Source organism: Rhipicephalus sanguineus, chromosome 3 (assembly GCF_013339695.2).
Source record: "Rhipicephalus sanguineus isolate Rsan-2018 chromosome 3, BIME_Rsan_1.4, whole genome shotgun sequence".
In the NCBI taxonomy this organism is placed as follows: domain Eukaryota; kingdom Metazoa; phylum Arthropoda; class Arachnida; order Ixodida; family Ixodidae; genus Rhipicephalus; species Rhipicephalus sanguineus.
The window spans coordinates 59,241,870-59,262,918 of NC_051178.1; the positions used below are offsets into that span (position 1 = coordinate 59,241,870).

General features: G+C 44.8%; 1 protein-coding gene across 1 annotated transcript in view; it reads left to right on the forward strand.

The window, feature by feature from the left end:
• LOC119386663 (coiled-coil domain-containing protein AGAP005037) overlaps window positions 1-21,049 on the forward strand; it is a 481,393-nt gene that overhangs the window by 390,310 nt on the left and 70,034 nt on the right. The window contains exons 7-11 of the mRNA XM_037653953.2: window positions 4,449-4,550; window positions 12,226-12,424; window positions 14,889-15,036; window positions 15,988-16,123; window positions 17,295-17,387. Coding sequence (XP_037509881.2) covers window positions 4,449-4,550; window positions 12,226-12,424; window positions 14,889-15,036; window positions 15,988-16,123; window positions 17,295-17,387 — 678 coding nt within the window. The remainder of the gene's footprint in view (window positions 1-4,448; window positions 4,551-12,225; window positions 12,425-14,888; window positions 15,037-15,987; window positions 16,124-17,294; window positions 17,388-21,049) is intronic.

The following is a 21,049-nucleotide window of genomic DNA, read 5'->3' on the forward strand; positions in this document are numbered from 1 at the left end:
AATCCGCAATCATCAGCGAAGAGTCTGACGGTGTAATGCATGGCATCACTGATATTAAACCGACAAGACAGGTCCAAGCATGGAATCCCGCGGAACTCGACATTTCACGTGTGTTAATGGAAACGAATATTAATTGACGAAAATTGATTGGTACTGGTTATTGAAATCTACATAATAATTGTCTTATTTCCGTTAAGACACCTCATTTTATCAGCGTTTATGAATGATAGGCAAGTCAGGAACATTATCGAAAGATTTTGTGAAATACACAAATATCGCATCAATATGGTGCAGATAATGAGTAAAGTTATGCAAGTCAGTAATTAATTCTAACACTTACATTCAGCAAGATCGACCATGTAAACATTTCTGCTCATTGATAAAAAGAAGTCATGTTCTGTTAAAACTTCATGACAGGAGATGGAATGATACCTACGAGAAGGTTCTGACGCGCGCTGGTAAAAAAAAGAATGTTCTGTAATTTGAGAGGTTACACGGGTCCCCGATTTAAATGTGAGAATGAGGCGAGCTTCTTTGCAGTCGTTAGGAACATATTCCATCTCTTAATAATAATAATATCTGGGGTTTAACGTCCCAAAACCACGATATGATTATGAGAGACGCCGTAGTGGAGGGCTCCGGAAATTTCGACCACCTGTGGTTCTTTAACGTGCACCTAAATCTAAGTAAACGGGCCTCTAGCATTTTCGCCTCCATCGAAAATGCAGCCGCCGCGGCCGGGATTCGATCCCGCGACCTTCGGGTCAACAGTCGAGCGCCATAACCACTAGACAACCGTGGCGGGGCATATTCCATCTCTATAGGTTGCTGAAGAAGAGCGGCTGGAATGTGACATATTGCAGGTTTTTGTGTATTTCAGTACTTTAGGGCATATTATGACCGGCTGCTGAGCTTGTTGTAAGATGGTCAATGGAGGATTGGTTTCCTTCTGGAGCGATACCTAAATCACGCGTGTTTGCATGTAAATTAGGGACGTAAATATTGTGCGAAGTTAATTGAATATTACTTGAACGTTACTAGAATAAGGATTTGAAGGGAGTTGGAGATTATGTGCCGTATAGTCATTATTTCAAAGCCCGACTACGCAAATTCCGTGAAATAGCCGAATGTGTCTTTCTATTTCTTTGATAATCATGTCCACTTTATCGAATAATCCAGGCCAAAGTCTGGAACTGCACTACCTGCAATTGGCCATTTCTAAACATTCCGAATGAATGTAACCTTGAAGAAACGGACACCCGGTTCATCGCAATATCTTCAGATGATGTCTGTGGCGTGGACATTCATTTACAGAGCAGATCGATACTCTACAACGTATATGCAGCAGGGCTTTGGGACGTATATCCAGAGTGTCATTTCGCAGCGTCATGACGTCCTTGACGATGGTAACGTCGTGAAGCAGGCCTTCGTCTCGCGTTAGGGAAGCCCGAATGCGCCTGAGGTTGACGGGCGCGGACTGGTACCGGCCGGTGGGCTGCTCGTCTCCAGCGAAGCGCAAACTATTGATCGGGTATCGCTCCCGCTCTGGCGATCGCCGTCTGATGCGAGCTGACGTCTCCCAACGATCGCCGATCTGGCACGCCAGACGTGAAAGAGCCGCCGACGATCGAACGCGCATCGTTTGTCGGCCAGGCACGGTACAGCTCTGAAAGAGAGTCCTCGCTATGGGCGCAGATTAAATTGACTCGGCCGACTTCCGTAACGATGTTGGAACTCGGCGTATGAGGAATTGGGAACCGCTGTGCCCGACGCTGTACAGGGTCGTTTCGCTGCGGGAATGCTAAATGGTCGACTTTAGGCTTTTGAAACAGAAGTCCCGAGACGAGAACCAATGACGCCATGCGAACATTTATGTTATGTGCGGACATTTTATTTGTGTGAATATTTGTGTTTTCTTAACTTTCGTGTTCAGTGGGCACTTTTTTGTATTGAAGGACTAGGTGTGTGAGTGTTCTATGTACCTTTGTATATTACGCCAAAAAGGAGTAGCCGGCGCCACTCATTTGTATCAACCTCTCCTTATATACATTTAATTAAAAAAAGTGACAGCATGCAGAATATCACGAGATTTTACCGAACTGAAATCAAGAAATGATTGAAAAAGAGCATAGATCAGAGTCGAGGGCCCGTGCTCACAAAAAAAGAAACGTCTTACACTAAACATTTGGTAAGAGAATATTTCAGACAATTACAAATGCGGGATATATCATTAGCGAAGCCGGCAGACTAGTAGGAAAACGCACGTACGAAACGGAAGTTTTCTGAATTCGACCCCTGGTACATATTCACATTTCGCGTGCGGGTATCCTGCCCTTTAACTATCGCGGGGCCGTTTTTGTCTTCACTTTACTCGGTGTTTACCGTGCCATAAATCACCAGCTCAAATGTAGTCGCGCTGTACCGAAATGTAATGAATGTCAGTACATTAGAATCCGTTGGTGTGTTTCGCAACTAGAACATTTTACTCATCAAGAGTTGAATTTAGAAGGAAAAGTCTGTTCAAACACAAATGACGATTTGCATATATGTGGTTGTATAGCTGGCGAATGTGGGAAAACGGTGCGGAATCGTAGACGTAAACTTTAATGTACAGGAGTCGGTATTGGTCGTTTTGCGCCCGCGTCATTCATGTTACATTTGTTTGCTGGACTAGCGCATGTGTGTAGCTGTTTGCAGACACAGAGATCAGAAACGAAACCTGTTTTTTTCTCACTTGAGCGCCATACGGAAACCGAAACTGGAAATTTAAAGCGGACGTGAACCACATCGAGGTTTCTTCCATTTTACAACACTTCCAATCAAAATTGGCCAATTACTGACTGAAATGCCCACTCAAGAAATTAGTTGCGAATCAAGCATGCCTCACATCCTGAACATTTTTGTCCTCATTTGAGCCAGATGTACTTTTAACCAGTGGACATGCTCCGTCAACACGTCGTGACCAAAGCAACCAACATAACCACCTCCAGTCCATTTCACGTTTGGCCGGTTAGCATACGATCGTGGATTTGTTTCAAGCCGGTGCACTTAAAATGACGACGGTGGAGTTCAACAGGTCCAGCTCCTTTCTGAGAAGAATTGATACTAATAGGCCCCGCATAAATGCAGCAGGAAATCTACAACTTGACAAGTGCCTGTTCGAATAAAACAACAACTAAAATGCGGTTTTTTATTGAAACGTGAAGAGTTAATGGCAGAGAGCCAAATGTAGCATGGCCGACACAGCAGGCGTCTTGCAAGCGCAGTGTGGCCGGGCCTTGTCATGCGACAAGGGCATACCGAAAACTCATGTTTCCGTCGCAGAGTATCGCTGACAATAAAGACTATTGGCGACACGGAGGAACGAACATTGCGAAATTTTGATGTTCTGCCACTGAGACCATTTTTTGTGAAGCCATGAGAATCACCGATGAGATGTTCGGGTCAAAATGAGACAAACACCAATGCGACGTATAGAAGTGTCAAATGCAACATTTGCGTCTGAATATCGGCTATCGTAAGTGATCCCCATTTTCTCTTCAATGCAAGTTTTAGGAGCTTTGATGAAAGAAACCACTGACAAAAAAACAAAAAAAAAGAAAAAAAACAATTGTTGGAGGAGGCTGCGCCATAATGACAGTAGAGGACATCGGCGTTCTTTTTTTCGTTTCCGCGGAAAGTAAATATAGCTCTTTTACTAAAAACAAACAAATGAAGATACCAAAAAAAAAACACGGTTTGCAATGGGATATAACTATGACACCTAGTAGTCACTAGCCGTACACCTTTGCATAAGGTGATAACTTTTACTTCGTAGGCCAGATTCTAGTAGTTTAAGCGCCCTGTTCAACGTCGGTTGGCTCATAGTGTGCATGCGAACCCTGACACTGCATATTCGGAGTGCAGAGCTTCCCAACGAAAAAAGTTCCCCAAATTCGAATTAAGCACAAAAAAAGCAGAACGTAATAGTTCTCATGGAGCACGACAAACCGTTGAAGAATGAAGACGAAAGTACGGAATCTTCAATAGACTTCACTGATCGAGCATTGTTTTCTCTGAACGCTATAAATCTGCTTGTGTGGATCACCCCAACGAGGCAGACAGCTGCGTACATTTTATTCAGCGCGCAATGCAAAATAGAGCAACTGTCATGGTGCAGTTTAGTGTACTTTTTTTTGTGCTTGCTTTCTTCCTTCATGCATGAGTTAGACTGAACGCGATCGCTATCTGTCGGCAAGTAAGCGCAATGCACGCCTGCTAGGCCCGTTTTGTTTACGGCCTAAAACAGGCATGACCAGATTAGCATGCGTGCACGAAGAAACTGCCCCGAGGACCTTTGGTGTGGCTTCGGAGGCCGTTGTTTGCGTAGTCGGCATTTTCTTTCTTTTTTTCTTGAGGTCGTCACGGCAGACGTTCGCTCTAACGTGGCCCCTGTTTGTGCCCGTCAGGAAATCGGTACAAGGAAGACTACAGGACTTCGATGTCGCCCTCCGGAGGCGTCTACGTCAACAATGAGCTGGCATCTCGGGCGGCCATGATGACATCGCTAGGTATTGTGGCACTGCTTGAACTGCGGTGTTTCATAAAACGACTGCCAGGGGGTAATCTTTGTGATGTGAATGCGCTGCTACCACATGGTAGTGCGTGATACGTAGGTTCCTCCAGGTTTTGTAGAATGTATTGCGTGGTGTGTTTGCGTGCGTGCATGTGTGTGTGTGTGTGTGTGTGTGTGTGTGTGTGTGTGTGTGTGTGCGTGCGTGCGTGCGTGCGTGCGTGCGTGCGCGTTTTATTAGCAAGTGGAGTGTTATTTGGTTCTATTCTGATCCTGGCAACGCTCGCATACAGAAGCTCAGTGCTTCACTTTTAAAACAGCTGCGAAGGGCACAACAGGTGCTGGAGATTACGCGTAAAATGTATTTTAGTGCTGCTGACATGGGGGTTATATTTTTGCAGAGCTGTCCACATGCTAACTGTTTCGGTGTCCTCATCAGTACGTCTATGTACAAGTATCCAAAATCTATTGAGAAATTTCACTCCAATGCCAATGTCTACCAACAAGAGACTTACATAGACCAAACTACTTGTTCTGAGAAAGTGGCTTTACGGGCTTCATCACATCGCAATACAAGTATGCCACGCAAGTCCTGGGTATTTCTGAAAGCTCACACACACGACACAGACGAGTGAGACACAACAGTTGTTGGGTCGTGCTTGTTTTTGCCGTGTATGCTTGCGTTTACAAAAAATAATCAATCTATACAAACTGGGTCGGATATGTACGCTTTTCGTGCACGCATTTCGAAGCCGGATCAATAAGGCAAACTTGCGCAGCGCCTCTCGTACTTACGCTGTTTAAGCTAACCGCCTAATACTGACAATGCATGCACTTACCAGAAGCAGGCATCCATCTAGTACTAGTTTAGTGGTGTCCGGTGCCATTCACCTCGGTCGCGCTGATTTGTTTACGTGTCCGCTGTTCATCTTTTTCGCCTTTTTTATTTATATTAGGACAAGATGAATGACCGCGGGGTAAACAGACCAGTGAATAGACATAAAAGTGCCGTTCAGATCATCTTGTATGATATTGTCGCGCGAATGGAAACATTGGCGGAACAACAATATTGACGAAGTGCGTGTGTTGCGGACAGACGCAGCGGCAAGCAAGATAGATGACTCCTCGCGCTGTATGTAGCGCTGGCCGCTATCCTATAGCTCGCTCTAGTAATGGGGTTTTCTTCTCGTTCGCTTCATCTCTTTCGTATGAAGATTAACAATGTCCGCCGGGAAGAGCGCTCAACTGATTGTTCGAAGATGAACAGCAATGCTGCGAAGATTCACCCCGCCGCACTCGTAAGTAAGCAGCAGACTGGATGCCAACATCGAATATGCTTCTACTGCCGTATTAGCCGTTGGGGAGCGGTCTCCCAGAATCTAGTTAGTGGAAATAGAATACGTGCTCACAAGGGACGGAGCAGCCTCTGTTGACTTCCCAGTGAAAGTTGTAAGTCCTCGTGTTTTTGTAATGCAACGGCGTTGCTTATTTATATAATATAACAAATTCAACACGCCAAGCAACGGTGGTTGTCAAAACCAGCGACGCTCCCACGTAGCCCCTTCGGGAATCCCCAGAACGGTATCGCCACTGGCCTTTTTGATGTGCACGTTTTTGTGCGTCGACAAACCTTATCCTATCTGTGAACATGACGTGTTAAATATTTCAGGCGTGTTGTCTTCTGATAGAACGCCGCTTGTTGGCGGATAGCGCCCCTTTATATTTGCCTCCAATTAAACATATCAAAGCAAGGGGCCCAGGTCGTTTAATCTAAATGAGCCGTTGTTGTCGGCCTCGTTTTATATGTAGCGTTTATATCACTACACGCTCGCTATTTCATTGAAGAATAATCTTTGCTGTACTTATGTACGCGCACTTTTGCTTAAAATTAAATACGTGCTCCGATATATGCCGATGCATCTCGGTTGCGTCCCCTTAAGCATATATTTAGTATACGGTATACACTGCACGTGTATGTGAAACGCACGTGTGGCAAAATCTAATGTCCTGGCACCGAAGCAGTGAAATGGAGCTTTAAAGAAAATTGCTTAAGCTTGATCGGTCCATAACTTAAGCCATTTAAGCTGTAACGCTAACGAAGCAACGTCAGATTATGAAGACGTGCTTACTAGTGGGCTTTTGGCCAAAGGCGAACTGTGGCCACGGCTAAACAAGCGGGCATAAATTGAACGTGAAGCATAGTAGCAGGCTTGAAGATTTTGCTTTCTTGATTTTCATTATTCGTATCTAAACGGCTCTGCAGAAACTGCTTCCAATGGTGCCCTTTCGGCCCGGTGAACCTGTCGCGAACACACGCCAATCAGTGAAGCGAGCGTGTAACCCTTGCGGTTGGATGTGCCACGCAGCGATTTAGCCTATATGAATGAAATCGTCCGAAGAACGTTTCTTTAACTGCATAAGCAGAGCGGTGTTGCGAATACAACTCATGGTGCTAGCCTCACTATCACAAACGAACGTCAGACCAACTAGAGCGTTTCATTAGGAAAGCGCCGGAAGTCTAGAAGTTTGGTTTATCTTTGAACTGTGTCGATCCTAAGTGCAGGTAATTAACCCTCGCTGACACATGTTAGGAGGTATCGTCTCTTCCTGCAAATAAAGAAAGCGGGAACTACACTATGCAGCTTATATATAGATGCGGAAGTTAGACAACGCCAGGAATGCGTTGTTCGGAACTCTGTCGAGACGGCGCGCGGATCGATCGCACGTGTATGAAGCAATTTGTCTGAGTGCGCAGGTTTTGGTGCATGAATAGAAAATAACAAAAAAGATGTCTTCCCCTTTGTGGGACATCATTTATTGAACACCCGTTTCAGATTCTGCGCACGCCGCTTCAATAAGGCAGGGCCGCGTGGGTCGATGGTTTGCGCTGCAGGGCGAGCTAATTGGAGCGTGCACTGCGCGCGCTTTTAGGGTTAGCGGCGAGCCTTGGCTGCTTCCTGCCCCGATGGGGAAAAGTCGTATTTGCGTACGTCTTGGAGTCTTACTTACAGCTGCGTGTTTCCTTCGGATACATCGAGTAAATGCGCGTAGTCGGCTTTCGCGTCGTGTTTGCGAACTGGAGTGCTTCGAACCAGACGGCGCACAGGGTCGGCGGCTTCCATGCAACGCCACTGAAATGTTCTTTGTTGTTATCCTCGACAAAACGCACACGCACAAGTACGCACTTTGACTGCGTCGTTTTCACGCATATACACGCACGCACACGTACACGCACTTGCTCAAGTATATGTTTCGGGGGCGTAGCACTGCAGATGTTGAAAGCTGGGCGAATCGGTAAAGGGTTACGCACTCTAAGACAAGAAAAAAAGAAAAGAAGAGAGTATGTGTTACTCTTTCCGGTGATGCCTGACTTGTCACTTAGTACTTTCTTGAAGAAAGACGTTAACTCTCTTTGGGTCCCTTTACTCTCCGAAGAGGGTTAATGATCTCCAAAGAGAGTCACTGTGTCTCCTTAAATAGGGTCATATGCTCTCATTAAGGACTCTCTTTCTTTTCTTTATTTTTCTTTGACTGCATACCATAAATGGATGCGGATAAACATACTTCACACAAGCTCCGTCCTATCCCCGTCCTCTTGTTGCGAGCGCTACTGTTGTATACGACGTCGTGAGCACACACATAGGCGTTGCTCAGATAAATGGGGCACTATTCAAGTATGTCAGTGCGGGCTGATTTTTGTTGTGTTGTTGTTCAACTTACAGGCGTCTTTTCGTTTTTTTTTTCGGCACCAGTATGCGGATCATGGCGAAGCTCGAAGTTTCTCTTAAATTATTTGTACTTGTTCAACGAATATATTAGAGCACATTTACACAAAGATCAATCATGTCGCGTTCCCGTCGCGTGGTATTACTTTGACATATAACCTCAAATTCATTTTCGTGGGCGGACTTATAGCTTGTACTTGTTTTCATTTTCTTTTTATTTGAGCACCATGGTTTTGCGGAATACATGAATTTAAATTGTGACGAGAAATAAGAGGTGACACAGAAAAGTATACTCTTTGCTGAGTGCATGCGTGGGGTCACCAGTCGCCCTTTCAAGTCACTCACTTTATGCAGACACGGTTTTGACATTTAGCGTTTCTACACAATGCCCTTGCATACTTAGTGCTTAGTACACCATGGTTCGGTCGTTCAGTCTTGATCGATGATGAAGTGCGGGTCGTGCAAATATAGGCTTGGGGGACGTTCATTTTTATTTTAGTTTTGGGATAACATAGGCTTTTTGAGCACGCGCGTCCAGCAGACTTTCGGGATATGAAATGTACTCGGCGCTTTCCTTTACTCCGTGACATGGTACCGCTAAAGGAGCCATCAACCACCGCTCGGGCTTAGGGGGAAAAATGTCATAGCTTCACCCCAACGGCGATGTAATGAATGCGATAACAACATATTGGAATGTAACGCGAAGAACGGCAAGCCGCTCGAAACTTCCAGCGCGCTGCTCAAGGACAAAGGACGCATGAAAACGACACATGCAAGACAAGCGCGAAATAAGAACTGTGATAGCTCGACACAAAGTGCGCTGCTCAAACACCAAGAAGGACGTACGAAACGAACGCACAGGTATACAAAGGACGAGCGCGAACTAACAACCGTAACAGTTGTTTTGTGTTTGAGCAGCGCGCTCCTTTCGTAAACACGGCCGATACAGCGACCGAATTTAGTGACCTTCGTGCTCTCTGCAACTTCAACTTTACGCTGAAAGCACAAGAGGTACAAGCCGCCCCCATGACGAGATGAACGCGCGCGTACGGGCGACCACGCCCTGTAGGGCAAAGTGCAGCTGGTAGAGGTAACAGGCGCGCGCGCATCGCAACGAGTGGGGCGACGACCTTTAAAGCGCACTCTTCGCACCCTTCGCGCCACCTCGCTGGTAATCAAGAGAACACGCTGAATTGCCTCCGAGCTCCGCGTACCGCCAGTGGTAAATGGCGTATATAAATAGCTCGCCGTTACTATGCTGAAAGACGTACTCCGTGACCGAGTCATTTAACGCCGCGCGCTGCGGAGCGAAGGGTCGCACGTTCGAATCGGCGCTTGGGAACAATTTTTCCTGATTTATTTACGGAACATGACCGCAACTGCGACGGCAAAAACCAGTCGAGAGTGTCCATATGATTGGTATCGCAATGAAAACACATTCTGCGGATAGCAGACACTTCTATGAACAGCTCAAGTAAAACTTTAAAGTCGTGCGCGGCAAGAAGAGTTTACAAGCGAAGCGCCGAGTTGCCATTTTCTGAGTCACCCTCTGATATCTGTCCTCACTCTCTTCAGAACTGCCGGCGTCTACTGTTTGGCGTCACACAACAGATAGCATAATATTGACCAATAGCCGACATAAATGAAGAGCTGCGTTTGGATCAGATGCGCTTCTTGCCACGGGGTGCCGTCACGTGCGGGCGCCGCGTTCCAAAGTCTGCTAACATTACACAGCAGCCACACCCACGCGCGCAGAAATCACATCGGGAGAGAGCGATCGCGTTTCGTCACGCGCGCTCAACGTCATGAAGCGCGCTGACGTAACTTCCCTCCCCCGTGCCAGCCCTCCCAGTGTAGATTCTAGAGCACTCGTCGGGACGAGTGAAGAGACAAAGTGCTTAAAGCATGCAATGAATCTCTGTAACTCTGCTTGTTCTTCACGAATTCGAGAAGTTTTTACAGCAATCGATTCGTGAGGCAATATACTTCGATACTGAGATCATTCGATGATTATTTAGAAAAGTGGTTGAGGACCCGCTTCAGAAAGCGACTCTATCAGAAGCCTTTTCCCTTTCACAAAAATTTTTCCACAGAAGACGTTGTTTCTTTTCCCTTTGCGTTGCGTTCAGTTCAATGTATGTTGATCTGTTATTGAATACCACGTATAATACTGCAAGAGTGAATAAAGTGTCATATAATTAGTAATTTCTTGGGAAATGTGGTGGAACCTTTTACAAAAACACATTCTACAAAAACAATTTTCCTTGACATTCGAGAGGGCTTGTATTTGTTCCTGACTTCGTCACATAGTCCACAATGGCAACTGTCGGAGATGCTTTGTGAAATCACAGGCGGCATTGGTCGACTGCCTGCCTTATTCTGGAACTGGCGTGTACAAAGTGCCTTTTCTGCTCCACTTTAATAGGGTGCCGTAATCGGAGCTTCAGTGTTTATGTTCTGTACTTTCAGTAATTTTGTGTTCTGCAGCTTTAGAAAGTGAGCTTGGTGCCTTCAGTGCAATATGTCGAGTTTGTACGCCTACAGTCGTGTAATTCGCGCTGTTCTGCTTGTTGACAAGGAACTTCTGCGAGGTTTTATTCGTCCTAATTACAAATATTTGTCATATTCTAGAATTAACGATCATTTCTGGAATGAGAAAGGAAAAGTTATTGTGCGCGAAATAACTGGCGCATTATTTCGTCACTTGCATATTGGTCGCAACGAATGAACCTCCACCGTATTGCTGATAGAAATACCGCACATTGTAACGCCTCACCATTTCGCTACCTCATGGGAGCTTTTCGTTGATTTGAGCGCAATGCGGAACATTTTAGTTTATGGGCCTAATTTTCGCGCACCCGTCTTTCTCGGATGGCGAGATCTCCCGTGCACTTTTTGTTTGTACCATTGTATTCCCTTACAAAGCATTACAGTCTGCTTAGCATTCTACACATCACATCAATCACACAGGTTCATTGTGCACGACTTCGTACGCACCACTCTTGTACGCACAAAACTTATTTCTGCTGCACGTACAGTTATTTTGCACAGAGAAAAACTAGCGAGCAAAATGTTTTGGTTTTCAGGACAGTCTCAATATTACTTGTCCAAAATATTCTCGCAAGATAAGCGTGCGTGGCAACTCAGGTGATGCACATATGATATCTCGCATACGACGTCACAGATATACCATACAATGTGACCATACAAGTATGCCCGCAGCCAGGGGGGGGGGGGGTAACCTATAATGAAAATAGGTGTTTTTCTCAAATAGTCAAGGTTTTCAGCAAGTGCCCCACTCCCTCACCCCCCCCCCCTTCGAAAAATATTCCTGGCTACGGGCCTGGACCATACGCAGCTTTAACAGCCCTACTGAACGTCGATTGTGCAGAAGTGTATTGGACGATACAGTCCAGATAATGTTCTGCTTTTTTTTATGCGAGGGGGGGGGGTCTATGGCGGCCACGACCACGTCAGTGAAAGTCAGATAAAGGTATGCGGCACAGCGTTAGTCCGGGGCACCTGTACATAACATGTAGTGCTATTTCAAGAGCGCAATATGCCTAATTAAGTCAGCTATTTGGCTCTGTTCTGCACGACGGCTTTCTTGTACAGAATCGCGACCAGCTTAGCAAATCGTGTATTCCTATTGGTTTCCCGCGCAGTGCCCGAAGTGACTGAATAGGATATTTCATTGGCATGATACACGGATGTAAACTGACATAGAGCCTAGCTACCCTAAATGATTACAGATTTAGGTGCACATGTACGTGATAATTTAATTTTTATGTACAGAAACAAGTAGGTCACAACGAAGCGGTCAAAATAAAGATACCTTTGGTACTTCTCATATCTATTGGTATATGTTCGTTCTATTGTATTCTGCGCTGAGGTCTATACTGTGCTTTCAAGTACAAAAGATCTCTCTTTGGTGGGGAATGCTCGCAGGCCTGGTTTTCCTTCAGTACCGGAGCGAGACGAAGCGGGCTTTGCTGCCGAACGAGATCACGTCGATCGACACGGTGAAGGCGCTGTTCGTGCGTTCCTTCCCGAAGCAGCTCACCATGGAGTATCTCGACTCGCCGCACATTCGCATCTACATTCACGACCCCTCCAAGGACATGTTTTACGAGCTCGAGGACCTCAGGTGAGAGGACACTGTTATAGTATACGAAAGAGGCCGAATCCGCGTGATATGCGAAAAATACATTCATACGTTATGCAAAAAATACGTTCACAGGGAGAGGGAGAGAGAGAAAAAGACAGTTTATTAGCGGATGGCCTGAGCTACTACGCTCTGGCCTGCTACTCTGCACGGGCCTAGAAGGAAAGGGGGAAAACATTGAAGAACTGTTATGACAGGGACCAGAAGAGGTGATGCGTATGCACAATAGCCACATAACAGAGTGGTTTCTTTGAAGTACAGTGTTCTTTGTGCCTGCCTTCGCGGCTCTGCCTTTGTGGCTCCTGTAGAAGCTACCTCGTCAGACACTGCCGACATGCCTAAAATCAAGCATAGCAGTGGTTATACGTCACTAAGTATTGCGCAGCACACAGACAGACAGACACGGATAGATAGATAGATAGATAGATAGATAGATAGATAGATAGATAGATAGATAGATAGATAGATAGATAGATAGATAGATAGATAGATAGATAGATAGATAGATAGATAGATAGATAGATCAAAGGAAGCAAATTATACGACTGTAAACAGAAACATAATCTGATAGACATGGCACATGCAACATCAGGACGTTATCTATTACGTAATACACAGACACCAATACCATGAACACGTACAAATTATGGAAGGTCAGCCTTCACTTATCAGATACCTGCACTAATAAATCGTGTATCTTCACAAATAAATTTTGATATCCCACCCCATACATTTAAAAAACAAATAAGACTTTTCCTGTTAAACGACTGCACAGCCGTTACAGCATAATCTCATTTATTGTCGCTGCACCATTATTCTAGCATTGCGTCTCTTTATATGTTCCAACGTTTGCATTTTCAGTATGTGCAGTTTTCCTAACTACAGGGGTTCATTTCAATTTCTTGTGCATTTCCCTGTAACATTCATTTCGCTGTATCTGTGCATGTTGTATTTTCTTATATTTATTTTCCTGTGTACCTATGCTATAATATCTTATCAAGTTGTATCAGTTGTATAAGTTGTATGAAGTTGTATTAGTTATACCTAGTTGTATTAGTTATACTTTTTATGCGCTGCTGCCTCCACGGTCCCCCAGGTCCCTTCAAGCTGTTTTTTCAACAGCATTTTTGCCTAGGGAACCCCCAACTTTTTGTGTTGGAAATAAAATTGAGTTCAGATCAGATCGATAGAGCTCACACACACCGAAGGCCTGCTATAAGTCACTTAGGGCAGTGTTCCTCAAACACTGTGCTCGGTAAGGCATGAATAGCTTCCTAAACATTTATCAGAGCAGTTGCGGCCACTTTTGACGGTGTTTGCTGCGTACGAATGCCGCGCTTCACGTTTTCATTAAAGCACGTACGCTTCACGAGAAAAGTGAGCATCCGCACTCGATTGAATACTGTTTCTTTTATTTTTTGCAGTGTGAACCTCGGTAACACGCTCTTCCTTTAAGAATTAATGTCGTTGATGTACATTTAAGATGACTCCGTCATAAAAAAAAAGATCTGTAAGCCTTATTTCCGATAATTCCATATGAATATTTCGCTGTCGTAACCACGTACATATCACCCGGGGAGGCTTTGAGGATATAGGAGGTTAAATAGAGTTATATGATACACCGTAACTCATATTGAATCATTGAACATGGGGCCAGATTATAAGTGCTTCTTTAGCCAACAGAGGCAATACGTTTCGCATTTTCATTAGACATCGTATCTTCTTCATCAGGCATCGTAAGTACATGTTGCTCCAGCAGGTATGGGCTATGCTGTGCAACAAAGAAACGTAAGCCTCGTCGTCCGGTTTCTGCTGACTGTCATAGCATTTATTTATTTATTACCCTCAGAGTTTTCACATTACAGATGGGAGGACACAGACGTAGCAAATGAGCATAGTAAAAAAACAATAAGAGAAACGACAATAACCTGAACACAAACAGGCAGACAAAACAAAACGGCATATTGGTCATGTAAATGTAGAGACTGAAAGTTAATTGACCGATCAAATATTAAAGTGGAGAAATATCGAAGTTAATATCAATGCGTGTGGTGTGCGCAGTAGTTTCAGCACGTAATAATTTAGAGGAAATAAAAGCCATTGCACATAATAATAAAACAAAAGTACCATTATGAGTACTAACCATTGTTGTACGCTCTTCATAAATTTTTATCATTTTTTTTGTTCAAGAATCGCCAGACGATAGCTTGGATTGTATTAACTGAAGATACAAAAGAAAATATTTTAAGACTGAGTTTTCTTCTTTTCTTTCATAACGTCCAGCGCTGTGAGGCTATGTGTACGCGGTTTTGAATTTGAATTTGAGTTTATTGACACTTACATAAAACAATTTACAAAAATACAATATAAGACGTTGACTGTCGTTTTACATGTGATCGTTTGTCGTTCGCCAAAATCATGCACGTTCTTTTAAATCTTTCCCCAGGGACATCCGAGATCGATCAGTGATACGCATATACGAGCAAGATGTCAACGACGGGGGTGTCTACAGCACGTACGACCAGGACATGAGCTACTTTTCGGAGCCAGAATTCGACTCGGAATACCAGAACCAGCACATACACAGGGCAAAGGTCAGTACATCCATTGAACTCCATTCAACGAGCACCTAGACTGCTACTCTGCGTGCTGCAATAAGTGGCCACAATTACGTGCATTAGTGTCGCAAAACGCAAAGGGACGCTCATGAGAAAACCGGAAGAGTGGAATCGCATTGGCGTATAGGTTGTCTGCAACTTATACCAAGATTTCGTTTGGAAGTACTACTTCACATAAGGGTACCATTCTTTTCGAAAGTGTGCTAATATGCGTGCTTGTGTGCTTTCGATGATGAATTGCATTCGCAAAACATGTGCACTTAGGCCGCACCACTCGATTTCAAACAACATACTCAGGTTATAGAGAAAAGAAATTAATTGTGAAACCACTTGGTACCGAGTGTACGACATTTTGTGATCACTGCATTCAGTAATGTTATTTGACCTTACAGATATTCTGAATGAACGAATAATATAGTATCCTCCTCGTCATTTTGATTTTAATTATTGTCTTCTCGCCCGGAAGCCTGAGCATTGTACGAACCGACGGTCAGGCGTGCACAGGGCGCAATGTCAGTGTTACGTGGGCATTTTGGATCGCGATCAGGGCCGATCCGAATTAGGCTCGATCCCGCTCGAGACTACAACGATCGCCATTTGCGCATCGCGATCTGACACCCACGTTGATTTGGCTGACATCTGCGCCAAAATCAGTCCGGATCAGTTTGGACCGGGTAGCAGCTATCATTGTTGATCGCGATCGAAAAATCCGATCCGGATTGGCCCTGACCCCGATAAAATGTGCCCATGTGACACCGGTACAAATACTGCGATGTCGAGATTTCGCCGCCACTGGAACTGCTAACGTGCAGACGACACAAATTATGAAGAAGCACGCGTGATATTTCTCATTGTGTTGCTTACCTATGCTGTCATCAGCCGGAATTATGTACCGCACGTGCCTCTTCGTCATTTCCTGTCGCCTAGGCGGGAAAGTCTCAAGGAGCGGGTTATTACGGAGTGCCAGCCTACCCACCACCAGGCCGGACACAGACACTTCCGCACGGCGCCACCATCCGGCCCTTCTCGCCCGCACCACAGGAGAGGCCCAAGCCGAGCCCAGGTCAGTTCCATAACACGAAACCACTCTTAGGTTCGCCCAGATATCGCTTAATTGCCTTGCTCTCTTCTTCATTATCTTTTTCTTCGATGCGGCGTGGATATGTATCACGGCATTCGAATTGAGGAGAAAAAGCAGTGCGGCACAACAGGACACACGCAGTAGAGTTTGTCTTTTTCCGTTTTCTTTACCTTGACTTTCTCTACTGAAGATATTAGCTTACCCAACTCAATACTCAACTACATAAATTCCTCTACTCAAGTTGTATCAATAAGTACGCGTCGCTAACCGTTTATAAGAGGTGAGTCATAGCGAAGATACGCGACTAAATAATCGACACTTACAAATGAAAGGGAATGTGACAGAGAGACATAGGAAGAGACAGAGGAAATATTTGCTCTATATACTAGGGTCGCTGACATCACGAGCCACACATGACACCCCAGGAAAAACATAATCTTGCGAATTTAATTTATTGCGCTATAATACGATAACAAAGACACGAACGACTAGACATGCTGTGTGTCAACTTCAGTGGTCACTGGGAGACGTCGCTGTCGCTGTAGGGGTGCAGCTACATTCATGTGACACAACAGAGTATTGGGTTTGCCAGTTGGATTTTTTAAAGCTTTATCGCGCTGTTGCACATGCGCAACAATATAGGAAAATATATAAAAACTGGGTGAGAATGGCAGAAATATGCACTTGATAGTAGCGCCGATGTGGTTGTGCGCCGTCTTCTCTGCGTGTGTCCTTTTTTGCGCTGTTTTCTTTAGTGTACATTCGCTTGAGCATACGCAATGTCGCAGCAGCGTTGTAGTACTGTTTCCGTCTTCAAATGCTCTATAATGGTGCGAGGTATACACCATCGAGTGGGAATTGACGCCACTTGTACAGTTCTTAATTTGACAAAGAGGTTCAAACATGCAACGGCGCCATTGTCTAAACAAGTGGGTCCCTCGCAATACATGACATTGATACAGCAGCATTTTTGTATCGATCTTTTATTTATTCGACCTTTCTTTCTTTTTGCTACTATTGGCACCAAGATGCTTGGAACGCTGCTTGTCCGCTCTGTTGGCCTCATCCCCACGCTTTACTTGCTCCCCTACCTCACACGCTTCTTATCTTATCGCCTGCACCTTCTCATCTCTCTGCTGCCGCTATTGCGCAGGCTACTCGCAAACCCTTCCCCGAGGAATGACCTACTCGTCGGTGGCGCTGAGTCCGGAAAAGAGGCAGCCTGGACTGCTCGTGACCGCCGCCGGTCAGTGGGCTTTCCTCCTCGCCTCTGCCACTATGTCCTCACGTTGCACTGCTTTGCCGCTGTGTCTCTTTTTACCCGTCCCACAGCTCCACTTACAAAAACGTCCCTATACAGCACAAGCTCCCGTGACTCACGAAGCAGGGTTGCCTTTATGCAAGGCTGCCAAGGAACATGATGTCAGCTTCTGAAAAAGCCCATATCGTCTCATTACTGTACTGTGTCATTGAGAGGGGTACGTCTGGCCAGAATGGGGACCAATGAGTGGGGAACAAACTAAACGAAGTAGGGAAGCAAGTTCATCCATCTAAGTGTGTTTTCACGACAATTCTGGCGTTTTCCAGCCTCGGTGCTACGAGCAACGTACTGTGTTGGTTCACATTGGCATTGCGCGTCGCCAGTCTTCAGACCTGTCATTGGGACACACTTGCATTGAGCTAGAGCAGTGTTTTGTGAAGATGAATATAACTTTGCATTCCTTTTCTCTGATCACCCGTTCTTCTGAGTGACTGATGGCAGCGATAACCGTGTTTTGGTAGTACCCGACCTAACGGCGAAGCACAAAAACAAAAAAAGGAGAAAAATTAAGTTTGTTCTTACAAAATACAACCACCGATGCTACAAGCACGCAGCGTGAGATTTCAAGTTTCGACAAAAAGGATCCTTGACCATTTGCGGCACAAGTGACATGAGTGTACCTTAAGTTTCTTGAAAAGGTGGAGGCTGACATTTCGCCGGCTGGAATTCATTGGGCAGTACAAGCACTCTTCTTGAAGGAGTAAAAGTACTCTATTTAGGAAAGTACAAGAACTCTGTATGCGGGAATCCAAGCACCGTTAGGGTGGAGTAGGAGCTATTCTGAAGGAACGTAGAAGCCCTTGCTTGAAGGAAAGTACGAAAGCTCTGCCGATGGCGTTATTGTACTTCCCCGCGAATGAGGTTCATAACTACGATACACTGCACTACGATGGAAAAGGCGATTAAATTAAATTAAAATAAATGCATTATCAAAAAGAGCTCGCAGCACTCGTTAAGTTGTACCAGTAAAAAATGCACTCAGCACGCTTGAAGTGCTGACGTTATGCATGTCATTGTTTCACAGCGCGACCAAGTCGGCAATGATTTACTGCGCAGAGTCGAATGACGCTGTCATAAGAAAGAAAACAGAAATGCAAAGAAGTCATCAGGGAGAGGCACCGGCTAGTATATTAAAAGTCTTGCTTCTACTAATTAGGTAAAAAAAACAAGTATTTTTAATGTATTATCTCTGCGTTTTTGTTCAGTAGCTAAAAATCACAAGCTCTGTGATGGCTACTTCATTATCATATACTTATTTACTTCCGTAAACTTCGAGGATGTCATCTGAAAAAAAAAACTCATAGAGAAGCCCGTTAATTTTCAAAATATAGTTGCTGAGCGAAGTGGTGGAGCTTACTTTATTCTCTTTAACGTCGTGGGCAGCACACGCAACGCAAAGAAACACAACACAACGAAGCTTGCTCTTCATGTGGCGTCCATTAGTCGCGAATCTATAGTGTATCGAATTCTTTAGACTGCGACAGTGCGTTGCGTGGAAAGCAGGCGTTCATTTGTCGAGAATTCGGCACGTGTGTTTGCTTGGTGCCACTCCTCACGCGTTAACATTTACTTTGTTTCTTTTTCCCGGCTCTTTATTCGTTCGCAGCGAGCACACACGCTATAGCGAACATAAAAAGGGCGCCCGAAGTGACTGTAAACACCTTGAAAGAAAAAACGGTATGGGGACTGGACACAAGAGAAGCAGCAACACAACGCAGCGCTCGTGTTGTGTGCTCTTGTATCCAGTCTTCGCGCTGTTTCTTTGCTATAGAGTAAGCTGTACCAACTGGCCCATCAATAAACCCTGACTAAACACCACGCTACAAACATATTCCATGGCTCTTACTGACTAAGCATTTCAAGCAAAAGCGCTGGCAGTCCTACAACCTTGAACAGGGAAGCGATATCTAAACAGCGCCCTCTGTGAAGCAGATCGTACTTTTAAAATCTCAACGTTTTTAAGATTTTTATGCTCGGCTCAATGTTATTTCATGCACGTTTTTTATACTCCCTGATAGAACTGCTCGTACGGAGCGGTGCATTGAGTGATGATCGTTTTACCCAAATCCAGCGTTGACGTAATCACAAATTTTATGACACCTAGTCAAAACGAGCGCATTGTCGTTGATAACACCCGCATCTTATTCCTCTACTTAAACGCACTGAAAAAATAAGAAAGGACTGGCTGCGCAGCTTGGCAGGTTTCATGACGTTACCAGATAATCATAGCGTGTCCGGTCTTCAAGTATACGCAATGGCGATAGCGTAATGCAGGATCATGATGCTTCGTATAACAACACCTTATTGCTGCTTTTTCGGTTCCAAGCGGTATTTTGCAGAAAATAGAGAGAACATCTGCACTACCTACCTACTTACCTACCTAAAAAGCAATATATCCACGGTTTCGTCGTAGCTGAAGATATATAAGGAGAGAAATAATTCATGGTCGCTGCGATAAAAGCTCTGTGTTTCTCTAGTTGAGCTCTGCGCCATCAGAGGGCGCCACTACACCGGCCGGTCTATTTTCGCCCCTGATAGTCCTGCATTTAATAAGCCATGCGATGCATGACGCCAAAGTCAAATTGTATATGTGAAAAAGAAGTTCACATAATGAGAATGGACTGGAGGATATGGAGCAGGCATTCCCAAATAAAGACAAGCATAGCAAGACATGTGTTTGGGCAAGTTAGTTCATACCTGATGCGAAACAAACGGGGACATAAACAAGCGGCATACAGGGAAGGCGCTCATCCTGTGCAATGTCCAATGTGCCTCTTCTCTATGTCCCCGTTTCTTAGCGCTCGTTTGTTTCGCATAAAGACAGGCAATTCGTGGGTGTCTCTAAAGCAGAAAGCGTTGCATACGGCCGGTGCTAACACATGGGACTGAAACTTGGATGATAACATAGAAAGTCGAGGGAAAGCTGGCCGTGACATATTAAGGTAGGGGTCTCAAGCTCACTTCAGCTAGCTGGCCGCAGTCAAGGACATTTAGTCCGCAAAGGCCGGTACAGTTAAAAGATTGGAGAGGGGGGGGGGTTAGTTTGATTAATATGTCACCTAATGTTGCCGTTTGAAAGAACGCGTTTCTCATATCTCTTATATCGGTCGTTTGTGAAGGGGTTTCGGCGGCGGGATTTCTCTCTCTTTCTTCGTTTCTCGTTATTTCTCTCTTCCTTCCTCTTCCTGTCTTGGTCTCTGTTTGTTATATCTCTTTTTCGTGTATGCATCTTTCTCTCTCTTTCTTTGCATCTCTTCATCTCTGTCTCTTTCTGCTTCTTTCTCACTCTTTTTTTTTTTGTTTCTCTTTCTGTCTTTCTCTGTGTTGGACTGTGTTTTTTCTATCACTTTTTCTTTTCTGTTTCTTTCTATTCCTTTCTTTCTCTTTCTACGTCTCTCTCTCTCTCTATGTTTTTAATGTCTTTTATTCCCTTCATTTCTGTTCATTTTTCTATTTCTCTTTCTTTCTGTCGCTTTCTTTCTCTCTCTCTGTTTTCTCTTTCTATCTTTTTCTCCCTCTTTCTCTTTCACGTGTTTGGCATGCTCCGCTTCGCCGAGCAGAGTTTTCGTTTAACGCTCGCACCTGCT